The sequence below is a fragment of the Pristis pectinata genome, chromosome 27 (genome assembly GCF_009764475.1).
Source record: "Pristis pectinata isolate sPriPec2 chromosome 27, sPriPec2.1.pri, whole genome shotgun sequence".
Classification (NCBI taxonomy): domain Eukaryota; kingdom Metazoa; phylum Chordata; class Chondrichthyes; order Rhinopristiformes; family Pristidae; genus Pristis; species Pristis pectinata.
In genome coordinates, this window is record NC_067431.1 from 21,416,826 (window position 1) to 21,439,315 (window position 22,490).

A 22,490-nucleotide genomic window follows, 5' to 3' on the forward strand; every position below is an offset into this window, starting at 1 on the left:
GGCCACCAAAGGCATATCAAATCAGGAAGGGTGCAAAAATGGGCAGCCAATTTATTATTGTCTTTATCGTGATTCTCTCTAAACCCCAAAACTTCCAGCCTCATTCCGATTTATATAAAGACAGGAAAGTAAAATGTAATTAAAAATATGAAACAATTGAAGCATACCAGACTTGAAATTGAAAATTCAGTATAAGAGCAGCTAAGATATTCTGATTTCTTTTTTAAATAGGACATGTTATTAATGACACTATAACGTATAGGACATCCACCGTAGTCATTGTTTTGAGTTACAGTGTTCCTGTTTTGAAAGCGTGCAGTTTCAATTTACACTTAATTCTCCACCCATGTATTTGAGCAGGAAGTTCAGGTGGCAGTGAATTGTTCTTTCCCCCAAAGCTGCTCTCTCCTCTTGCCATGGCAGTAGAACTGAAGGACTCTGTCCTTCAGCAATCAGGCATCACTCCCAGTGAGTTTACAGAGGATGACTTTGTGTCTTTCAACAAGATTACATCAGGAAGTTTTGCAAGTGTCTTCAAAATAAAACACAAATTGTGGAGGGTGAACTTGGCCTTAAAGTGTTACCATTTATTATGTGAAGAATCATCTTCATTCGAAAGGTGAGTGCCAGAGATTATAATTTACAGTTAGAGGTGCATTCACTTTTCAAAGAAATATAAACTGGTAATTTAAGCTGTAGTAATCAATTAACAGGAGCTAAACTTGGATGATATTATTTGTACAGAGCACAGTCAGTTCCTATGTGATAGAAGTTGTTGCAGGAAAGCTTTTGCTTTTTCCTATAATTTGTAAGGGTTTAACATTTATGTGCTACGTTAGTTAATAACATTGATAAGTATATGCATTGCTGAATATTTATCAATGCCACATCTTGGGTGATGAGACCCGAGTGAACTCCAGTAAAACCCTCTACTGTAGTTTGTCTTAGAAACATATGGAAGGCTGTGGAGGTCTGCTTACAAGTATAAGTTTTTTGCATGTGAGATGCTTCTTCTAGTCCCAGAGAATGGAGAACCTACGAAACAGGTGACCAAGTGGTGAACGCTGAATTATTGTAAATGAAAATCAAATAACAAAACTACAGATGCTGGAAACCTGAAATAAGAACAAAAAATGCTGACAACACTCAGCAGGTCAGGCAGCATCTGTGGAGAGAGAAAGTGTTAACGTTTCAGGTCCGGGACCAGCATTTCTGATTTTATTGCAAGTGGGAGTGGAACCTGTTCCTGGCTAGGGAGGGGATTAACTCGTTTGTTTAGATAACCCAAAGCCAATCTGATCTGGGTGGATTCAATTGAATGAGAGGGAAAGGAATGAAATTTTCAGTATTTTACTCAATGTTATTTTCAATGTTATTTTTAATTTTAGTTGCCTTCAATAGATCATGGGATCTAAGTGAAGTGACTGTGTCCGTATTGTGAGGAATACAGCTGAAGCCATTAGAACCATTTAGGCCTTTCCCTATTTATGAATTTATGGATTTGTGGAATCAGACTGCTATCATCCATCCCTGCCTGGAGATTGTAGAAGTAGGGGTCATAGTCTCAGGAGAAGGGGTTGGTAGTTTCAGACTGAGATATGGAGAATTTTCTGCAATCAGAGAGCAGTGAATCTTTGGATTTCTCTATTCTACAGAGCTGTGGATGCTCATTCACTGAGTACTTCTAAAACTGAAGTCAATATGTTATTGGGTACAAAGACCATCAAGAGATATAGGACAGGGCAAAGAGTGGAGGTGATGTTAAAATTAAGCCAATCTTATTGAAAAGTGGAGAATATGAGGAGCTTTGGAGTTTACACCTGAGTCTATTTCTTACATTCTTGTGTCTTCAAAGAGCTTGTATTATCAGGTTAGGAATACCTATCAGGATAAATTGAATAAACTCAGGTTCTTACCTTTGCAAGAAAGGAACTTGAGAAGTGACCTGACACAGGCGTTCAAGGGTTAGAGAGGGCATTCATAGGGAAGATATTTATATGTAAGTGAGGCCAGAACCAGGGAATTTAAATAGCAGATGTCTACTAAATAAATCCAGCGCTGAACTCAGGAGAAGATTCTTTACTCAGAGAACAGCTCGAATCTGGAACTCACCACTGCAATGTGTAATTGAGTTGCCTAGCAATGATGCACTTAAGGAAAAGCTAAATAGACACATAAGAGGAAAAAGATAAAGATGGATACGATAAGGTGGTCCAGTGGAGAGGAAAACCCTTAACACCCATTGGCCAATTAATCTATTTAATGCTGCAAATGTGAATTGATAAAAGAATAAATGAGGAACCCAGTGAATATTTATGATAGACTATGTCAGCTCTTTGAATAGGAAAAGTAAGAATTGGTTTACGATTTCTTTGTTAATTAACAATATTGTCTTTAATTTTCGTTGAAATGCAGATAAACTTTAGGAGATATCTATAATATACAGATACAGGGTGGCTTCTCCTGATTTGAACTGTTGAGATTAATTAAAAGTCCAAATGGCAAACTTTTCTCCAATTGAATCTATGTCAATTCAACTTCAAAAGACCTGCCAAACATGCCTGAACAAATTACAGTGGTGCTTTATTTGTATGGTTTGGCTCCTCCTTCAAGCTGCCTTTTATGAAAGTTAAACTGACTAATGGAGTTCACAGTTTTGTTTGACTGGAGAAATAATTCTGAACACAACTTCCTTTTATCACGTTGAGTCTAGTGACTGAAACTAGATCAGGATAAGGAACTGCTAATAATCAGTGGCCAATCCAACGTCACTCATTTTATCCCACCATCAGATTTCTGGCTCAGGGTAAGTAACTTAGTATTTAGTCATAGTTGATGTAGGTTTCAAAGGCCTAAAGATTGTAGGAGAAATGGAAATCTGGAAAAAAATAATGAATCAAATTCTGCAAAAGGATGTTGTAGAAGTATGCCTTGGGAAATTATCTTTCTTCTTGAACTTATTACAGGAACATGAAGCATCTGATGGAGGAGGCAGCAAAGATATCGAGAGTGAGGTTTAAGCATACTTTACCAATATATGGGATTTGTACACGACCAGCCGGAATTGTAATGGAATATTTGGAAAATGGCTCGCTGGATAAGTTGCTTGTCAGGGATACGTTACCTTGGCCAATGAAATTCCGGATTATTCATGAGATGGCTTTGGGAATGAATTTCTTGCATAGTATGAATCCACCTCTACTTCATCTGGAGCTGAAACCTGGAAACGTACTCTTGGATGAAAACCTCCATGTCAAGGTTGCTGTGTTGATTGACTGGAAGTTATTATATCTGACACTTTTAAGACAGTTGATGTGAAAGCAATTAGTCGCCAGCTTTGGCTTAGTGATAGCTCTTTCATCTTGGCATTGGATGGTTGTAGGTTGAAGTCCCATTTTAGCATACAATGCAAACTGATGCCACAGTGGAGTATTGAGGAAGTTCTGCACTGTCATATAAAATTTAAAGCAAAACTCCGCTTTCCTTTACCTTTAAGTCTGAAAGACAGATTGCATTACAGATTAAAGCAGTATAATAAGAAATAAGCTATACAATATACATTGCAGTACAGCACTGTATTAAAGTCATCAGTTGAGGGCACAAATTCTGGCAAGTTGTGAAAGTTTATTTGTTACACCAATATTGGTGCAGCCAATGTGAAGTCACCTTCGCAATTAAAGCACGGAAACACACAGCAGGTCAGGCAGCATCTGTGGAGACAGAAACAAAGTTAAGGTTTCATGTCACTGACCCTATATAAAAGCAGGAAAAAGAGACAAAATAAGTGTTCAAATGTAGAGAAGGATGGGACAGAGGGAAAGGATAATGGGGACGACGTATAGAGAGGAAGGCAGATGAGATAAAGTGAAACAAATCACTTGGATGATAAGGTGAGGCAAAAGAGGATGTCAGTGAAGCAAGTAAATAGGGTTTAGAAGAGATAGAAATGAGATTAACAAGATCATTATCTCAAATTTTTGAAGTTAGGTGCAATGTGCCCAGTAGAAAGATAAGGAGATACATTTCTGTTGTGTAGCAATTTTTTATATACTGCTCAATATATTCAAAGTAGAAGATTGATTGTGAAAAGCAGTTGGTGTGAATGTAATGGACACTGTGAAATTCATTTGTGTGTGTGTGATGTACCATGAAGGCCATTGTGCACACAGTAATGTTAATCCTTGCGCAACAGATAGCTATCACCGTTGCAATGCTTGAGCGCAAATATGCATGAAACAAGTGGAAAAACAAGCCTCAGCAGGAAGAAGTCTTGCCTAATGTAAGTTATAATTCTTAGTGGCACCACCTTCAGTGTATCTGCTGCTGAGGGCAACCTAGGAATCTTCTTCTACAGTACAGGTTAGACAGGCAATGCAGGTGAGCTGCCTTTGTTGGGGGGTGGGTAGTGGTCTGACCATTCCAATGTTCTCCTAGACATTGACCTACAACGCAATGATGTCCAATTATCTTTCAGAGAATAGGGTCAATTCCTGCTTCCATCCTGCCAACCCACTGGAAGGTAATCTGATCAGGCTTCATGATTTGAAGCAATGAGTTCTGTTGAGGATTACTACATCAGGAGCTCTCACCAAGTTGCAAGGGTGCACTTGCAAATCTGCCTTCCAGCATTGCATTTGAAATTGCACGCAATTACCATGTGTAAATGTATTGAAGGTCTGAAAATGCCACTACTTAAATACACAATACTTTGTATGTCCAACATGTAGGAATATCTCTTCCCCACTGCCCTGGAGAAAACTAGCTCAGGTCCATTACTAGATAGATATCTTTATTGGTCACATGTACATCAAAACACACACATGAAATGCATCTTTTGCATAGTGTTCTGGGGGCCATTATACTACTTTAGCGTACATTTCTAAGCACAATAGGATTCCTCGGTCTAGGGGGTAATCTTTAAGCTTGTGTTGAATTTCATTGGACTGGTATAATAGGCTGAAGACAGGATAATCAAAGTGGAAGTGAGACAGAATTAAAGTGACAGGTCATCTCATTAAATGCTGTTGAAAATAATTGCTTGTTCAGGGGATTGCGCAGCACATCTGCCTTCGTGCGACTCTTAGTTGTCAAACCAATGCATGTAATTTAACAAACTAATAATAAGCTTTATTCAACAAAGAGGCATGCAAACGAAAGGAAAGGTTTGTGCTCAGTAACAAGCATGTTATTTTTATATTATATAGATAGCAGATTTCGGATTATCAAAATGGGAAGATACCTTGAGCAATATGGAACAAATTGAAAGGTCTGCAAAGAGAGGAACCATCATCTATATGCCACCAGAATTATCAAGCGTACCTTCTGGAGTCAAGCATGATGTTTACAGGTTAGACTTCATTGGGTTACAGGACTCAGTTATGTCTTTAAATTTCATTCTAGAGACAATTTAGCACAAAGTTAGGCTGAAGCTCCAGTACGGTATTGATGGAATACAGCAGAGTTAGACACAAGAGACTGCAGATGCTGGAAATCTGGAGCAACACATACAAAATGCTGGAGGAACTCAGCAGGTCAGGCAGCATCTGTGGAGGGAAATGAACAGTTGAAGTTTCAGGCTGAGACCCTTCATCAGGACGGTCCTGTGCGGTGGGCTGAGCAACCTCCATCTATAATATAATGATTGTAGGGTTCTGACAATGTGAAGGAGGTATAGTGTGTTGACCAAGATCCCCATCAACATCACCAGATCAGATTACCTACTCAGTATCACATTGTTCTTTGTTGGAGGTTGTTGTGTGTAAATTACTTTGCTATGATTTCTAATTCAAAAGAGCTTCACTGACGATAAATTGCTTCTGGATATACTGGGGTTGTGAAAGTTGCTCTATGCATGTTCTGATGAAGCTTCAGCAACCTGAAACATTGAATCTGTTTCTCTTTCATCGATGGTGCCTGACCTGAGGGTTTCTAGCATTTTCTGTTTTTGTTTCAGATTTGCAGCATCTGCATCTTTTAATGATTTTCATTTAATATATGAATGTATATTTGCCTTTCTTTCTCTCTTTCTCTCTCTCTTTCTCTCTTTTTCTCTCTTTCTTTCTATTTTCTACCAATTCTGTAGTTTGTGGATGTTTGCTTTATGCTGCTTTGTTGGGCCCTTGCTTTAGTCGTGTAACTCCTCTATGAACACAGTGATATCTCTAAAGAGAAAACTCAGTCTTGGGAATACTTCAGCACCCAATCTATCTTGAAAGTGCAACTACCTTTCCTGATACTTATCCACACTGGTAACCTGATATGATAATTTGCCCAGTCATCTCTAAGTTCTAATAGTGCCAGCCTTCCTGATCATCCCACACAGAAAACAAACTTCCTTTCCACAGCTTAGTAGTTTTTCATTTTATTTCTCCTGACCCGTTCACCAATTCAACCCATGTCTTTGAGATGCTTTATATTGTTTTATATCTAAGTACTATTATTACATTGAAAATGATCTGTGATTGAGATGATTGAATATTTGACCTTATCGTCATTGTTTACATTCGAATGAAAGTAGGAAATCTGCAATTGGCCCAGCAGGTCTTCAGCCAAATACATCTTTCCCATTACTAACCACAGGAGAGATTTCATATTGAATCTTAGAGAAATTGTGTGATTCAGCTTTTAACCTTCTACATAGTTCCTGAGCAGACATTCATTCCACTTACTTTGAAGCTTATCCTGAGCAGAAAAAATATAGCTATCTCAGCACCTGTGAGGCTTTGATGGGGAACATATACAGAAAACCCCTGGGAGGGACAAAAATGTTAGGGCATAAATTCAATAAGAAATTCATAATTTTTTAGCACAATTCGACAAGGAAAAAGGAATAATGTCATGGTATCTCCTGATGAAGTACTTATGGAGTTCAGCCACATAGGTATTATGGCAGGCAATTTGCAGACAGCAAGATCCTACAGTCATAGAACAAAGATCAAGTAATCTTTTTAGTTGTGTTGATTGAGGGATAAGTACTGGCTTGGACATCAGGAGAAATTCCTCTGTTCTTCAAAGTAGTGATCTTTTAAGTCAACCTTTGAGGTAAGTTAGCGTTTTGATATAGCAGCTCATTTGAAAGAAGTCACCTTGAACATTACAGAATGCCCCAGGTACTGTATTGGAGTTCCAGGCCTGATATGTGCACAGGTCTCTGGATTTCTGTGTCTTTTAGCACACTCACTAACCACAGACAAGGTAACAAAGAGTATCTGAATGGATCAGTACTTGAGGGAAAGGTAGAAATACATAAAGAAGAAAAGAAAAGATTAATAACTCTTGCCTTCATCTTGCTTTATTAATCTTTTATTCTATTCCTTTCTTGGAGAATAATATGAAGCACAGTGTTGTATGATGTGTTGCTTAGAAATTTGGTCACACAGGGCTACCTTTTACAGCACCCTGCCGAGGAAAGTGCTTTTCTGGAGTGGAACACTGGTTTCCTGGTGGAATCATGCCAGAAATTTGATGGGATGCTTCCTTTCAGAACTTACATTTGCACGATTATGTACATTCTGCACTAGCTACACATGTAACTGCGTTGTTCCCCATGTTTCCAGGAGAATTTAGAATGCAGCTGTTGTAGGCACTCTCAGCTCTGCGGGTTGTATGAATTAAATGGGGCTTCTTTGAGCCAATCCAGCCCTGGGCTGGAAATTCATCTCAGGTCTTTAGATCTCCAGATCTCCAAACTCTGGGCACTGGTCTTAAGAACTGATCCCTGACTGTTGATTGGAGGCTATGACCCACCTCTTGCTTACAGAACTTCCTCACCCCACACCCAATATTCACCAACCAATTTGATATCCTCCCACCATTCATTGACGAGCAATCAGCCCTTAATTCTCTGACCCACGAACTAACTTTCAAAAGCAATCTCCTGGCCATGACTGGCAGTGATCAGTAGTTCTAACATACAATTGATTCCTAACCCTTCCTCCACCCCTGCTCCATCCCGTGGCCTCTCTCCCCCATGACCATCTAGATTTGGCCTTGGCACTGGACAGACCAGCTTTCCTTCACATATTTCGCTCTGGTGCAGTGCAAGAAGATGAGGCCTCACCCAACTGTAAGGTCATTTCAGTGACGTGCTGCACCTTGCCCCAAGATCAAAGCCATCATCAGCACAATGATAGATTAATGTACCTCTAAAGCATCAATGAATTTCTAGGCTCATTTGGTAGAGTTTATATGTCAGTGATCCCAGAAAGGAGGTTTACACATTTGCTGCACCTTGTAAGAATTCAGGTATTGCAATTGGTAACAACCCACTCTCATGCTAATGGATGGAAGCCAGTGAGATTGGGGGTAAATGTCAACCTCTTCTTAACTCCATGCTTGCCAACCTCTATGCTGGGAATGATAATTTGTAATATCAACCCTAATTTACATTATGTTATTATTAAGGAGAAACAAAATTTAAAAACCCACTAGCAAAGAAATTCTGTCACTAATGTTCATAGAATCATCTTACTGTTCTACCAGTGAATTAGAGCAACTGTATCATTTATCACTTGAGGATTTAAGTGGTTATTATGGAATTTGTTATTTCAGTGCCTTGTAATCGTTTGACGTTACACAAAGGTATGAAGCTTGCATTTGGACTTGTTTATCCAGCATCACTCTACTCATCCACCTAGATTACCTACCAGCTTGACAACTGTTTGATTTTGAACTTCTAATTTTCTTTTCAAATTCTTCCTTGGCCTCACTTTTTTATCTCTATAATCTCAAGCCTCTGAGATCACTTTTTAGTGATCTCGCAATTTTAGTCGATTTACCATCAGCCCCCTAAGTACAAAGTTTTCGAATTCTGTTAAACTATCTCTTCTCCCTTCTTTCCTCCTTTAAGATGCTCCTTAAAGCCTGCCTCTCTAACCAAGATTTTGAAGCTCTTCTAAAATCTCATGTGGTTCAATGTTAAATTTTGCTTGATAACATTCCTGTGAAGTACATTGGGAAAGAGTCATAGAGTTATACAGCATGGAAACAGGCACTTCAGCCCAACTTGTCCATGCCGACCAAGATGTCTATCCAAGCTAGGCCCATTTGCCTGCATTTGGCCCATGTCCCTCTTCTAAATGCCTGTTAAATGTCTTTTAAACATGGTAATTGTACCCACCTCTGCAGCTTCCTCTGGCAGCTTGTTCCATATACCCACCACCCACTGTGTGAAAAAAATTTTCCTCTCAGGTCCCTTTTATTTCTTTCCCCTCTCACCTTAAATTCGTGCCCTCAGATTTTGACTCCCCTGCACTGGGAAAAAGGCCGTGGCAATCCACCCTATCTATGTCCCTCATGATTTTACCTGCCTCTATAAGGCCACCCCTCAGCCTCCTACACTCCATGGATACTTTCTATCATTATACATTGTACGATAAAGGTATAGTAGAATTGAAAGTTAATGGTTTAATTGGTTTATATTGAAATATCATTTCTTCATCCAATTATAAAATACTCGCATTTGATTTACTCTGGATAGCCGTCCTGTCATAAAGAAACTTACTCCGAACTTTTATTTTTCCAGCTTCTCCATTGTTGTGTGGGAGGCCCTGACTCAGCAGAAGCCCTATGCTGGTAACACCATCACTAATTCTTCCTGCAAGCACGTCACTACAGTAATCCTGGCAACTGCTATTCCCTTTACAGAAAACCTTGTGAATGAGATTTACTGAGTTACTCTTAGAAGGACCATCTAAGAGTATGATCTTACTATGATGGATGTATTCATTGTTATTACTGCACTTAATTATGATTACTAACATTAATTTTGTTGGAGAGTTTTGTGGTCGATGAAGATGGATGGGTTTGAATACAATTAACTTGTCTGCTTGCTTTGCAAAATCATTTCTGTGGTACTTAGTGATCTGTGAAGAGATTGTGCATTATTGCTCCTCAGAAAATAATATGATGGTTTATATGATTCACCATAACATCAGAAAATTTCATTTACTCTGGGAGTGCATTGGGTAATGTGTTTATTAATCTGTTTAGGATGAGTAGGTTTGCAGCTGTATATTAAAACTATGCAAAAGAAATATGTTGACGAAAATGGTACCCAAGAATGATACCTTCTTCGTATAAAACTAAAAGCTAAAATAAATTTATTAATGCATTCTCAACGATTCTTGGATTCCAGCTGACAAGTCAACAGTTGTTTCTTTCTTTCCATTTCTTCAAATTACTGAGGAGAATTCGTGTATTTCAAATTAATTTTGTTTTTGCTTACGGAGATTTGATAGAGGTGATCGAAGTGATGATGTGCTTAGATAGGGTAAATAGAGTGAGGTTGTTCCCAATAGGAAGCAAATTTGAAATGAAGGGTAAAAAAAACGCGGGTAGGGTCACAAGGGGAATTGTCTTAACATCGTGGTGATGATCTGGAGCTCACAGTCTATAAGGGTAGGGGAAACAATTAGAGCTTTCAAAAGGGAAACAGGTGGGTAGACGGGAAATAATCTATGGGGCTATGGGGAAAGAACAGGGAATGGAGCTGAATAGATTGCTCTACAGGGAGTAGGTATGGACTCAGTAAGCTGAATACATTCCTCCTGTAACAATTCTATGATACTAATGTGTGTGTGTGTGTGTGTGTGTGAGTGTGTGTGTGTGGTGTGTGTGTGTATATGTGAGTGTGTGTGTGTGAATGTGTGTGTGTGTGTGTGTGTGTGTGTGTGTTAATTTGTATCTTGGTGATGTTATATTTGCATATTTAAGCTATGGTACACCATCTTGGATCAAACACTCAGTGTTTATAAAGAGATGATACTTTTGAGTATCTAAGTCCTTCTGTCTGCTTTTGTACATTTCAGGGACAAACATAATGGCTGTATTTGTGAAGGTGGTAGCAGGAGAGAGACCATGCCTCAACATAATTCCAGAAAATGGTCCACCAGGATGTGCACAGGTGGTGGAATTGATGCGAAGATGTTGGGATCAGGAACCAAAAAGACGGCCTGCATTCTCAGGCATGCTACTTATTGATGGGGCAACAAACATGTATTGAATTGTGGGCTTTGTTTTACAGATGGTTTTTGAACTAGGTGTTGGAGAAAAGTATTTGGATTTAACGCATCAAGATGTGGAAAGGAAACTCTTTGCACATTGTGTGATGAATTTAATTCTCTATAATAAGCCAATATACTTTTGGATTCAAATCAAGAACCTGATACCTATTACCAAGCAATTTTATGATAACAACATTAAGCAATGCCCTCTAAACAGTTGCGTGGGTTATCTCTCACTGTCTCTTGATTTATGACCAGCAACCATCCAGAAGGATCATGTTTGTAATTGAAATGTATGTAATTGTGACTCATTGTGGATTTTTCTATCTGTGGCATTATGCGACTGGCTCTGATTTGCTTGGCGTTGGTGTCAACAGTAATAATCTTACATTTTTTCACCCAGAGGGTGGTCAGTATATGTAACAAGCTGCCAGAAGAAGTGTTTGAGGCAGGTATATTAACAACATTTAAAAGGCACTTGGAAGGGTATATAGATAGGAAAAGTTTTGAGAGTTATGGGCCAAACACGGGCAAATGGGACTAGCTTTGATAGGAATCTTGGTCGGCATGGACCAGTTGGGACTGAAGGGCCTGTTTCTGTGCTGTATGACTCTTGATATAATGCCTTCAGTAGGAGCCAAAAGGGGTGCCTTCACAGACCCTAGTGAGATGAACTGAGTTGATGCAGAGTGAGAGAAGGAGGTAATATGACCAAGATCCTGACCAACAAATAGCTGTGGAGGTTTGGGGAATGAGTCTCGGAGGTTATGTCCTAGAGGATTGAAGGCATGGCCACTGTTGGTGGAGCAAAGAAAGTGGGAGGGAAAAACATCACAAGATACATTATTATTGCCTGAACAATTTTGTGAGGGTCAACACTTCCTCGTCCTGATGAACTCTGGAATTAAACTGCAATTTCTTTTGGCATTTTCCGCAAATAACATTTTATGTCAATATTTCCTAGAAATAAAACAAGCAAAGACACGAGGGAAGTACTGAACATTGTGTCTTTTCTTTAAGTTCAGGACTTATGTACATCAAATGCAGCAGGTTTAGGTAAGGGTGGGTGTTTTTTATAATTTTATGTTACAGATTTTGAAGACATTCATTAAAAAAAAGTGTTCAAAGCAAAATACAGTCTAGATCTTAGTGATGAGAAATAATTTTTAAAAATGCTGCAAAATAATTTGCCATTTTACAGCAGAAAGAGAGATTTGGGGACATTTTTGGATGAATTTTAGGTCAGAACTGAGGCAAATGCAAGAGTTTGTGTGGGAGCAGAGGTGTATTAATCATGGGGACATAACTTGCAGAAGCAGAAACTGTTGAAGACATTCATGTGGAGCATGATTCAGTGTAAAACTAATGTAAACCACATATCCAGAAAATTGCTTGGAGAGAAATAAGCCTTAGATTCACATCCATGTCAATTATGAGCTGATCATTTTCAGGAAATTCAAATTAATATTGAAAACCAGAAAACTGCAGAAGCAGAAAGCCTTAAATAAAAAAATAGAAAATGCTGGAAATGACCAACACATCAGGCAGAATGTGGAGAGTTAATGTTTCAGGTTAATGACCTATCATCGGAGCACCCTGATGAAAGATCACCAACCTAAAATCTTAACTCTGAACCTCCCTCCAAAGGTGCTGCCTGGCCTGCTAAGTATTTCCAGTTTTCTTGCTTTTAATTTACTAATAGATCGATAGTTAATTTTTAAACATTTCTTTTCTAGAAATCATTGTGGAAACCGAAATATTGTGTGGCCTCTTACAATTTCCAGACATTCAAGCCAATAAGACAACTGAGAAATCAAAGATGACCCCTCAGTCGCCACAAAGTAGCTTTCACGTATGCTGATCTTCAGTGGTGTTGTTTATCTAAAAATTTGTGTTGAGAAAGAGAAAATGAACTAGTATTAATTGAACCCCTTAAACAGCTTAGATTGAGCCCCAGTGCTTCACAGCAAATGAAATAATTTTGAAATGTAGTTTCTGTTGTAATGGATGAAATTGGGCATGTAATTTGTACATGGTATGGCCCCACAGATATATAGTGGGGTAGTCTTTCTTTTAAATGTTGAATTTGGGATAAATTAAGGCTCAAGTGTGTGGAGCAGGACAGAATCCACAGTTATCCAATTCAGAAGCTAGAGTGCTAGCCACTATACCACAACTAAGGCATGGATTGAATATTTTTGCTTCTACCAGTTAGGATATGCTGACAGTGAGATGAAATAAGGTGAGAAAGGATGTCTAATTTATCTATTAATTTTTAGAATATGTGTGCCCCTGGAATGGTAAGGATTTGTTGACCATCCCTAACTGCACTTGAGAAGGTGGTGACAGCCACCCTTCTTCAAACTGTTGCAACCCTTCTGATGAAGGTACTCCTACGGTTAGTAGAGAGTTCCAGTAGTAGAGCCATCTAAAAAACCTACAAGTGGGATTGCATGGCCTGTCCTATTCTGTCCAAATCTATGCCATAGTTTAACCCATATGAACTCAGAATTTAGGTGAAACCATTGTTTCTGATGGTTTACCTGTTGCTGCACTGAGACCAAGCTTGTAGTTTTGTTCTAGTTATGGGAGTATTGACCACGTAGAGAGTGCAGTCAGTGGACCTGGGTGAATTAGGTGGCTGCATACCTCAACATTGCATTGTTACTATGAAGTGTAATTTAGTTGGCAAACACTTGGCACTTACAAGATGGTACAGGACTTACTAAGTAGTTCTTGATCAAATAGAATGAATTAAGGTGTAGAATTTCCGAGCAGTTAATCAACATTCCTTTTTCTCCATTTTCCATAGAATGGAACAATAATTGCAGAGATTGCAAGTTATGAATTGCAGAAGTTGAGTCTGTTGTCAGGGACCGAGAGCATTGGTGAGTATATATACATTCTCCAGAGACTGAGTAGTTGTCATCAGATGCCAAAGGTCCACGGCCAGGTGAGTGGAAATATATGGTTTGTACCAAGGCATCTCTTGGCGTCCAAGATTTCGGATCACAAAAATATCTTCGTAAGTAATTATACATTGAAACAGGTTTGAATTGCTGATGTGTGGTTGTGCTTCGGTGGAGTAGAGATGTTGAAAGCAGGAGAGAAAATATTAACCAATAAAAGCTGAAGAACAGTGAAACATTTAAAAAATAAATAAAATTGTGACATTACATATTAAGGAAATAGAGGAAAAATGATTGGAAGAAACGTCATCATGGTTGTCTTGAATGGTCATTTGTAATTGATGGGCAATTTTGATCAGTCCTTAATTATGATGCTTCAACATGGTTAACACAGGCAAACCTGGAAGACTCTCCAAACTCTGCATCCTAACATAATCTCTGTAATCATGAGGTTTAGAATCTAACAGATACACTGCTCTAAATCGGTATGAATTTCTTGTTTATTTCTTCTCTGACTGAGGGGAGTGCTGGTAGGTCGGTTTCCCTATGGTGGTACTGCTCAAGTTTCTAGAAACAAATGCAGTGTGTTATGTTAATTCAAAGGACATGAAGAGTCAACCATATACTGCGGGCTGTGCTCAAGTATGGAGTCGCAGGTTCTTCAGATTGAATGATAATAGAGAAGTGGCTTTGTAAACAAGATCTGATGGTATAATGATGGGATTGGAGTTGGTATCACTTGAGATGTTAGTCCATTATTGTAACTATTGAACTGTCATACCTCTTCAACTGTATACCTCTCCAATCCCAGTAACAGGATACGTGTATTCCTTGTTCACATGTATATTGTCCTGACTTTATGACGTTGAGTGTAAGTGGTTCATATCTAGATGAACACAGAAATGGATTTGATCTTAATTAAACCGCTCTCCACCCCTCCTCTACTCAAATGACCAGATAGCTTGCTGACATTTGATGACTTGGTTTACACTTTAAAGGTAGTCATTTCAGTGAGGAGTTAGATGGAAGGGAGATTGGAAACTAATATTAGTTCATATCCTGATGTGTGTATTTATCTAATTGTGAGTGGCTGCATATGTACACATTGGTAATATGAACCCACTGTAAGGTCCAATGGCAGGCTGAGATGCCTCCTTTTGACAAGACATCCAAACACACTCTAAAACCAGTTAAATATTTGAACAGAAGCTACACTTCTGGGTTGAAGGCGTTGCTCTATGAGGAAAGGTAAAGTAGGACCAGTTATTATACAGTGGTGGTTAGAAGCATTCAAGGTAATCTTAATAAAGGATAGAAGATTTTGAGTGGGCTTACCAGGATAGATACTGTTTCCTCGGGCTAGAGAGTGTAGAATGAGGGGACGTGGGATCAGGGATCACTATATAGGACTGAGTAGAGGAGCAAATTCTGAGAGTTATAAATCTTTGGAGTTTTGCATCTCAGAGGGCTGTGCATGCTGAGTTGTTCAGTTCACTTAAGGCTGAGGCCAATATGTTTTTTAATACTAAGGTGATAAAGAAATTCTTGAACTCAGGCAGGAAAATAGATAAGGTAAAGGATTGGTGAATTACCTTATTGAGTGGTGGAGCATGCAGGAGAAATTTCTGCAAAGCCAACTCCTGCTTCATGTACTCTTACTCCGTCCACTTCCTTTCTTTAAGGTTTTCTATACATGACTGCGGGTCAATCTAGTCATTAACTACAATAATTCTGGCAAAACTATAATTATAAATCAATCAAAAAGCAAAAGTGCAGGTGCTGGAAATCTGAAATAAATACAGAAGTTGTTCAACACCTCAGGCAGCAAAGAGAAAGCTTCCAGATCTGCCCTCTGTTCCATCAACAGTACGGTTAAGCTCTGCCTGAAAGCAAATTTTAAAAATAAGGTTTCAATTTGCTGTTCACATTCTTGTTAATGGTTAACATGCTAGGCTAACTTTACTCTCCTGGGTGTTTTTTTATTATTCTAAAGTATTCTTTATCTTCACAGTGCCTGAATTGAAAGCTTTTCTGCTTGCAAAGACTGTCAATTTCCTAGACTCAGTTTCAATTTAAGTGTTAAATTAGGCCATTTGGGAAAGACCAGAGGTTAAACTGGATGTTGACCAAATCCCAGGCTAATTTTTCATTGTCTTGAAGTGCTGTATAGATTATATCAGTGGAGTTGTCACAGTCTGAGGCATCCCAACTGATTTAAATTTAAAACTATAAACTATGCAATTTATCAAACAAAACTTCTATTCTTTCTGTCTCTGTGAGGCAAATTGATGAAAATGAATTCTACATGAAATCGTCCCTGATTGTCTTCATCTGGCATGAATATAAGAATGGTCTCCCCCTGACTCAGACTGGGTTTAAGATTGTAGTCAGGTTCCAATGACTTCATCAACCCTGATATGCAAACTGGGTGCTTTGCTAATGCTGCAAAAGTGCTCGTTAAAATCAGGACTACGCTGGGGAGAAATTAAGGGGGAGGTAGTGGCTAAGTCACAAGTGCATTTCAACAGCCCTGTTGCTAGTTTCTAATTGCCAATTGGATTAAAATTGCCTTCTACATGTAAGAATTTATGATGAGGTAGGGTTTAGAAAATAGGCCTGGGATCATCACAGAGAACAGTCTGCAAGTCAATGGCTTAATGACAACTTATCTGGGTGCTCTTGGCTGACAGAAACTGCGTATGTTGGAAAAATGAAATGTAGCAGAAAATGCTGTCAATACTCAGCAGGTCAGACAGCATTGATGGAAGATCAATGACTGGAAGTATTAACTGTTTCTCTCTTTATAGATGCTGCTTGACCTGCTAAGTATATCTAGCATTCACCATTTTTAAGTACATGACACTTATGCACGCTTTAAGATTTGTTTATTGAAAGGAGATGATAGGATAGATATGGAAAAGCGATATGTTCTGCTATGTGGGAAGGAGGGAGGCATACGTAAGAAGCTGCAATCTTTAATATTAGGTCCACTCCTTACAAGTCAAACAGCCCTCCTTCACACAGAGCAGTTTCCCTTCAGACTATTGAAGCTTGAAGCCGGAGTTTAAAACTGTAATTGATGCATTTGTGTTGGGTAAAGATACTGAGGGCTTCAGGACCAAGGCTACTAAACAGAATTAAGATGCAAATAAACCCTGATCTGGTTGAATGGTCTCATTCTGTTGTCCTTCCTTGCAGTATGGTCGGTGTTCCTCACAGTTTGTTCACCAGGAGTCAACTTTCATTCTCAAAATGTAGATGTCAAAATACTCCAAACCTACATGGATAAAAACTTAGGCCACCCTCTTCATACAGTTCTTTGCCGTAAACATCTTCTGGTATAACTCGTTCCTGCTTCTCTGTGTTTCACTTGTTTCACTGGCAAGCACAAAATGTGTTGTGGATTAATGTACTAAAAATCAGGTCAGTGACTGTTCTCTCAGGGAGTCTCATTGACCGGAAACATTGATTCTGTTTCCCTCTCCACAGATGCTGTCTAACCATCTGACTATCCCCAGCATTTTCTGTTTTTGTTATGGATCATATTGAATGATAGAGTGGGCTCCAGGTATTGCATTGGCCGATCGCTGTTTCTGTTTCTTACATTCTTATCTACTTATTGTAGGTGAAGTCTCCATTGATTCTAGAAGGGAGCTGTTACAATCTCTACTGGAAAGAGACATCAGTAATTTGAAGAGAATATTCAGAAAAGAGCACGTTACTCTGAGCTATGTGGAAGACTACACTTTGATGCACTTGGCTGTTCTCACTGGAGATATGGAGTTTGTTCAGCTTGTACTGAAGTACGGAGGCTCTGTAAATGCTCAAACATCCAGAGGGGTCACGCCTCTGATACTAGCAGTACAGAAAAGCCTCGTGGATCTGTGCATGTTATTAATCCAGGAGGGAGCTGAAGTGGATCTAATGGATGAAGACAAATGGGCACCTCTACATTTTGCTTCTCAAAATGGGGATGACCGCATTGCCCGGCTGCTTTTAGACAAGGATGCCCATGTCAATGTAAAGGAGCACGACGGGTGGACACCTCTCCACCTAGCATCTCAGAACGGCCACGAGAACGTAATCCGGGTGCTCTTCACTCGACAGGCCAACGTCAATTTACAGGAGACAGATCGTCGCACATCTCTTCATCTCGCTGCTTATTATGGTCACTGCAACATCACGAAGCTACTGATTAGTCAAGGAGCTGATCTCAATAAAGCACAGATTGGCCTTAAGACTCCCCTCCATCTAGCGGTTGAGCGGGGTTTCTTCAGGGTCACAAGGCTGCTGGTGAACAGTGGAGCTGATATCAATTGTCTAGACTGCTCTCATTACACCCCTCTGCATTTGTCGGCGCTGAATGGCCACACAGGTATCTGCAGGCACCTCCTGAAGCATGGAGCTAATGTCAATCAAAAGTCCTTGCAAAATTGGACACCCCTGCATCTTGCTGCTTTGAAAGGTCAAATAACAACAGTACGACTTCTGATTGATAGTTTATCTGACCTTAATGTCAGTGGAGACAGTGAATGGACTCCTTTGCATCTGGCAACCTGCTACAACCAAGAGGAAGTTGTCTCTGACCTCCTAGAAAGAGGTGCCAATCCTAATGCCACTGAGGCATCAGGATGGACACCACTGCACCTTGCTGCCCACAGAGGCAGACTCTGCTGTCTTATGAAGTTGCTTGATCACAAAGCCAATGTTAATGCTGTCAATCGAATTGGGTGGACATCGCTGCATTTGGCAGCTCTGAGTGGCAGTGTAAACATTGTAAGAACGCTGATTACATACGGTGCTGACTTGAAGGCTAGGGATGAGAATCAGAACACTCCCCTTCAGTTAGCTGTGAAACATCGGAAACACAGTGTGGTCAGTGTACTCACAGCTGAAGAAGCGTCAAAAGCTAATTCATAACTTACTTTGTTATGTGTCTGTTCTCAAACTCAAAAGACTTCAAAGTTAATAAACAAGATGCTGGGGATATTAAATCTGTTGGAGCACGGTAGCATAGCGGTTAGCATAATGCTTTACTGCGCCAGCGACCTGGGTTCAATTCCTGCCACTGTCCGTAAGGAGTTTGTATGTTCTCCCTGTGTCTGTGTGGGTTTCCTCCGGGTGCTCCGGTTTCTTCCCACATCCCAAAGACGTACAGGTTAGGAGCTGTGGGCATGCTATGTTGGTGCTGGAAGAGTGGTGACACTTGAGGGCCGCCCCCAGCACATTCTTAACAATGCAAAAAGACATATTTCACTGTGTGTTTTGATGTACATGTGACTAATAAATAAATATCTTATTTTATCTTATCTTCCACGTCCAGAATCTTGGCTTGAGTCTGGAATGTTAGATGTAAGCTTTGTCAGAATGCCAGAGTACCTACTGTTTGGACCTTATCACCATTCCCAATGCTTTTGGCAATCTAGTATCATGTTCGTAATTTAAAATTTTACTCAGTGTGATTGTGAAAGTATTTACCTTTTGGCCCATCACGTCTATTCCAGTTTTCGGGGCAATCCCATTAGTCCCATTCCCCCACTTATTACCCAGTTCCCTCCTCCTCATGTGATCACTACGGTCATCCCCTGAATCTTCTGCCACCCATTCACACTGAGGATAATTTACAGTGGCCAATTAACCTACAAGCCAGCACACCTTTGGGAGGTGGGAGGAAACTGGAGCACTGAGGGAAAACCGATGCAAACTCCACGTGGACTGCATCGGTGGTCGGAATCAAACCAGGGTCACTGGAGCTTTGTGACATTCAGGTGAGTCTCTGTGCTTGGCGTTCATTTTCAGTGAGCAGGACCCTTAAAGAGGCACACTTGCATATTGTTAGTAATAATCGGCTAATTAGCTAATCGGCAGTGGCCAATAAAAATAAGCTAGGGTTAAATGGAGTGGCTATTGGTGGAGTGGTTCAGTGTTAGAGTGCGGGACTGAGGATTTGGCTCAAGAGGGTTCGACGAGAAGAGGCTCAGTAAGTGACCTAAGTGAGGGGAGTGCGAGCAGGTCTTTTAAAGAAAAGGTTTCAGTAAGAAGGCATAGGTAAGAACTGGTAAGGTCTTTATTTTGTTGTCTGTAAATCCTTAGTCTTTGATTCAGTGTAGGCAGGATGGTAGTTAGGGCAGTGGAATGCTCCTCCTGTAAGATGTGGGATGTCAGGGAACCTCACATTCTCCTGATGACTACATCTTCAGGAAGTGCACCCAGCTGCAGCTGCTGACTGACAAGGTCAAGGAACTGGAGCTGAAGTTGGATGTACTCAGGACCATCTGGGAAGCTGGAAACCTCATAGATGAGACTTTTACTGGGGTGGTCACACCCAGGGTACAGGCTTCAGATAGTTGGGTGACCACCAGGAGAAGTAAGGGGAGTAAGCAGTCAGTGCAGGGTTCCCCTGTGACCATACCCCTCAGCAACAAGCATGCCCCTTTGGATACTACTGGGGGGCACAGCAGCAGTAGCTGCTAGGTCAGTGGCACTGTGGCCGGCTCTGCGGCTCAACAGGGAAGGGTGAAGTCAGGTAGAGCAATAGTGATAGAAGACTTGATAGTTATGGGGACAGGCAGGAGATGCTGTGGCCGTGAAAGAGACGCCAGGATGGTGTGTTGCCTCCCAGATACTAGGGTTGGGGATGTCTCAGAGTGGCTGCAGAATATTCTCAAGGGAGAGGGTGAGCAGCTAGAGGTTGTGGTGCACATTGGCACCAATGACATAGGTGGAAAGGGGAAGAGGTCCTGCACAGTGAGTATAGGGAGTTAGGAAAGAGGCTGAAGAGCAGGACCTCCAAGGTAGTAATCTCTGGACTACTCCCGGTGACACGTGCTAGTCAGGGCAGGAATGGGATGACAGAACAGATGAATGAGTGGCTGAGGAACTGGTGCAAGGGACAGAGTTTCACGTTCTTGGATCATTGTAGTCTCTTCTGGGGCAGGGGTGACCTGTACAACAAGGATGGGTTGCACCCCAAATGGAGGGGAACCAAAATCCTGGCCGGGAGGTTCACTAGTGCTACTCAGGAGGGTTTAAACTAGTTTGCAGGGGGATGGGAACCAGAGCACCAGGTCAGAAAGTGGAGGGATTGAGAGGAAGGAAGATGTCAGGGCCAGTAAACACAGGCAGGAGCAAAGTAATAGACACGATGGGACGGACAGTTTGAAGTGTGTGTATTTGAATGCTGGGAGTTTGAGAGAGGGACAGGACTGGGTGCTTAATGTTCCAGGGTTTTGATGTTTTCGAGAAGATAGAGGGATTTAAAAGAGGGCCGTGGGAGTTGCACTACTAATCAGGGAGAATATTACAGCTGCACTCAGAGGGGACACAATGGAGGGCTCGTCCACTGAGTCTATATGGGTAGAACTCAAAAATAAGAAAGATGCAATCACACTGATGGGATTATACTACAGACCACCCCCCCCCCCCCCCCCCCCAATAGCCACTGGAAGAGATATGCAGATTATGGAAAGGTGTAAAACTAATAGGGTTGTTGTCGTGGGGGACTTCAACTTCCCTAATGTAAACTGGGACCTCCTTAGTGTAAGAGGTTTAGACAGGGCAGAATTTGTTAGGTGCATCCAGGAGGGTTTCTTAAATCAATATGTAGATAGTCCAACAAGAGGAGGGGCCGTACTGGACCTGGTGCTGGGTAACGAGCCTGGCCAGGTGACTGACCTTTCAGTGGGAGAACAGTAATGGAACAGTGACCACAACTCCTTAAGTTTTAAGATAGCTATAGATAAGGATAAGAATGCACAGTGTAAAGAACCATCTTCAAACAATTTCAATTAATTTGGCACCACTTGGGTGGCATGGGGGGATGGAAGGAGGAATTTAATAAAGCTGAATCTCCTCCGAGGTTGTACCTGCCTTGATTATGCATCATGATCCCTGTTGTGACACATCTACTGTTTTGTGGCAGAAACATCACTTGCAAACTTTACTTGCATATCCTTACATTTCATGAAGAGCACAACAGTGCATTTCATTAGTATTTAGCAATTTTTTAGCCATTTTGATAATGAACTCTTCCTTCTTGTTTTTCTTACAACATTTAGTGCCTTTACGGTAGTATAGCATCCCACTGTAGTCACAAGGTTTGACACTGAGTCGCATAAGGAGATATCGTAGCTTTTAAGGATTGTTATACAGGGAAGAGTTACTGACGTAAAGAGAGTTAGAGAATGAATTCCAGGGTTGAGGGCCTCAGCAGCTGAATGTGAAGCCGCCACTGGAAGAGTAATACAAGTTGGGGAGTGCACACAACTGGATCCAAAGTGGTAATGGGAGACTGAGCATTTTCCTACATATACCTTGAATGTGCGATTTGGCCCAGGATTTCCTTGTATGGCTGGAATGGGCAATCAATACTTGGGATTTGCCTGGCCTAGTCTAAACCAAGTACTTCCTTTAAAATATTAAGATATTCTGCAAGCCATTAAACTTCATGAAATCTGCCCTTTTTACTATTTGTCTTTAGATTTGAGATGGTTAAAAAGTTAGCCAAACCACAAAAGGTAACCCCCTACAATCAAATTCATGCAAATCCTTTCTCATTTGAATAAAAAATTGCACTAAA

At 40.5% G+C, this 22,490-nt stretch overlaps 1 protein-coding gene across 1 annotated transcript; it reads left to right on the forward strand.

Moving 5' to 3' along the window:
- Window positions 1-416: 416 nt before the first annotated feature.
- Window positions 417-18,832, forward strand: ankk1 (ankyrin repeat and kinase domain containing 1). Its single transcript, XM_052039716.1, is given in 8 exon segments — window positions 417-623; window positions 2,977-3,258; window positions 5,205-5,347; window positions 9,524-9,573; window positions 10,809-10,964; window positions 12,740-12,855; window positions 13,816-13,891; window positions 17,538-18,832. Coding segments are annotated over 8 exon segments (2,325 nt in total).
- Window positions 18,833-22,490: the final 3,658 nt, after the last annotated feature.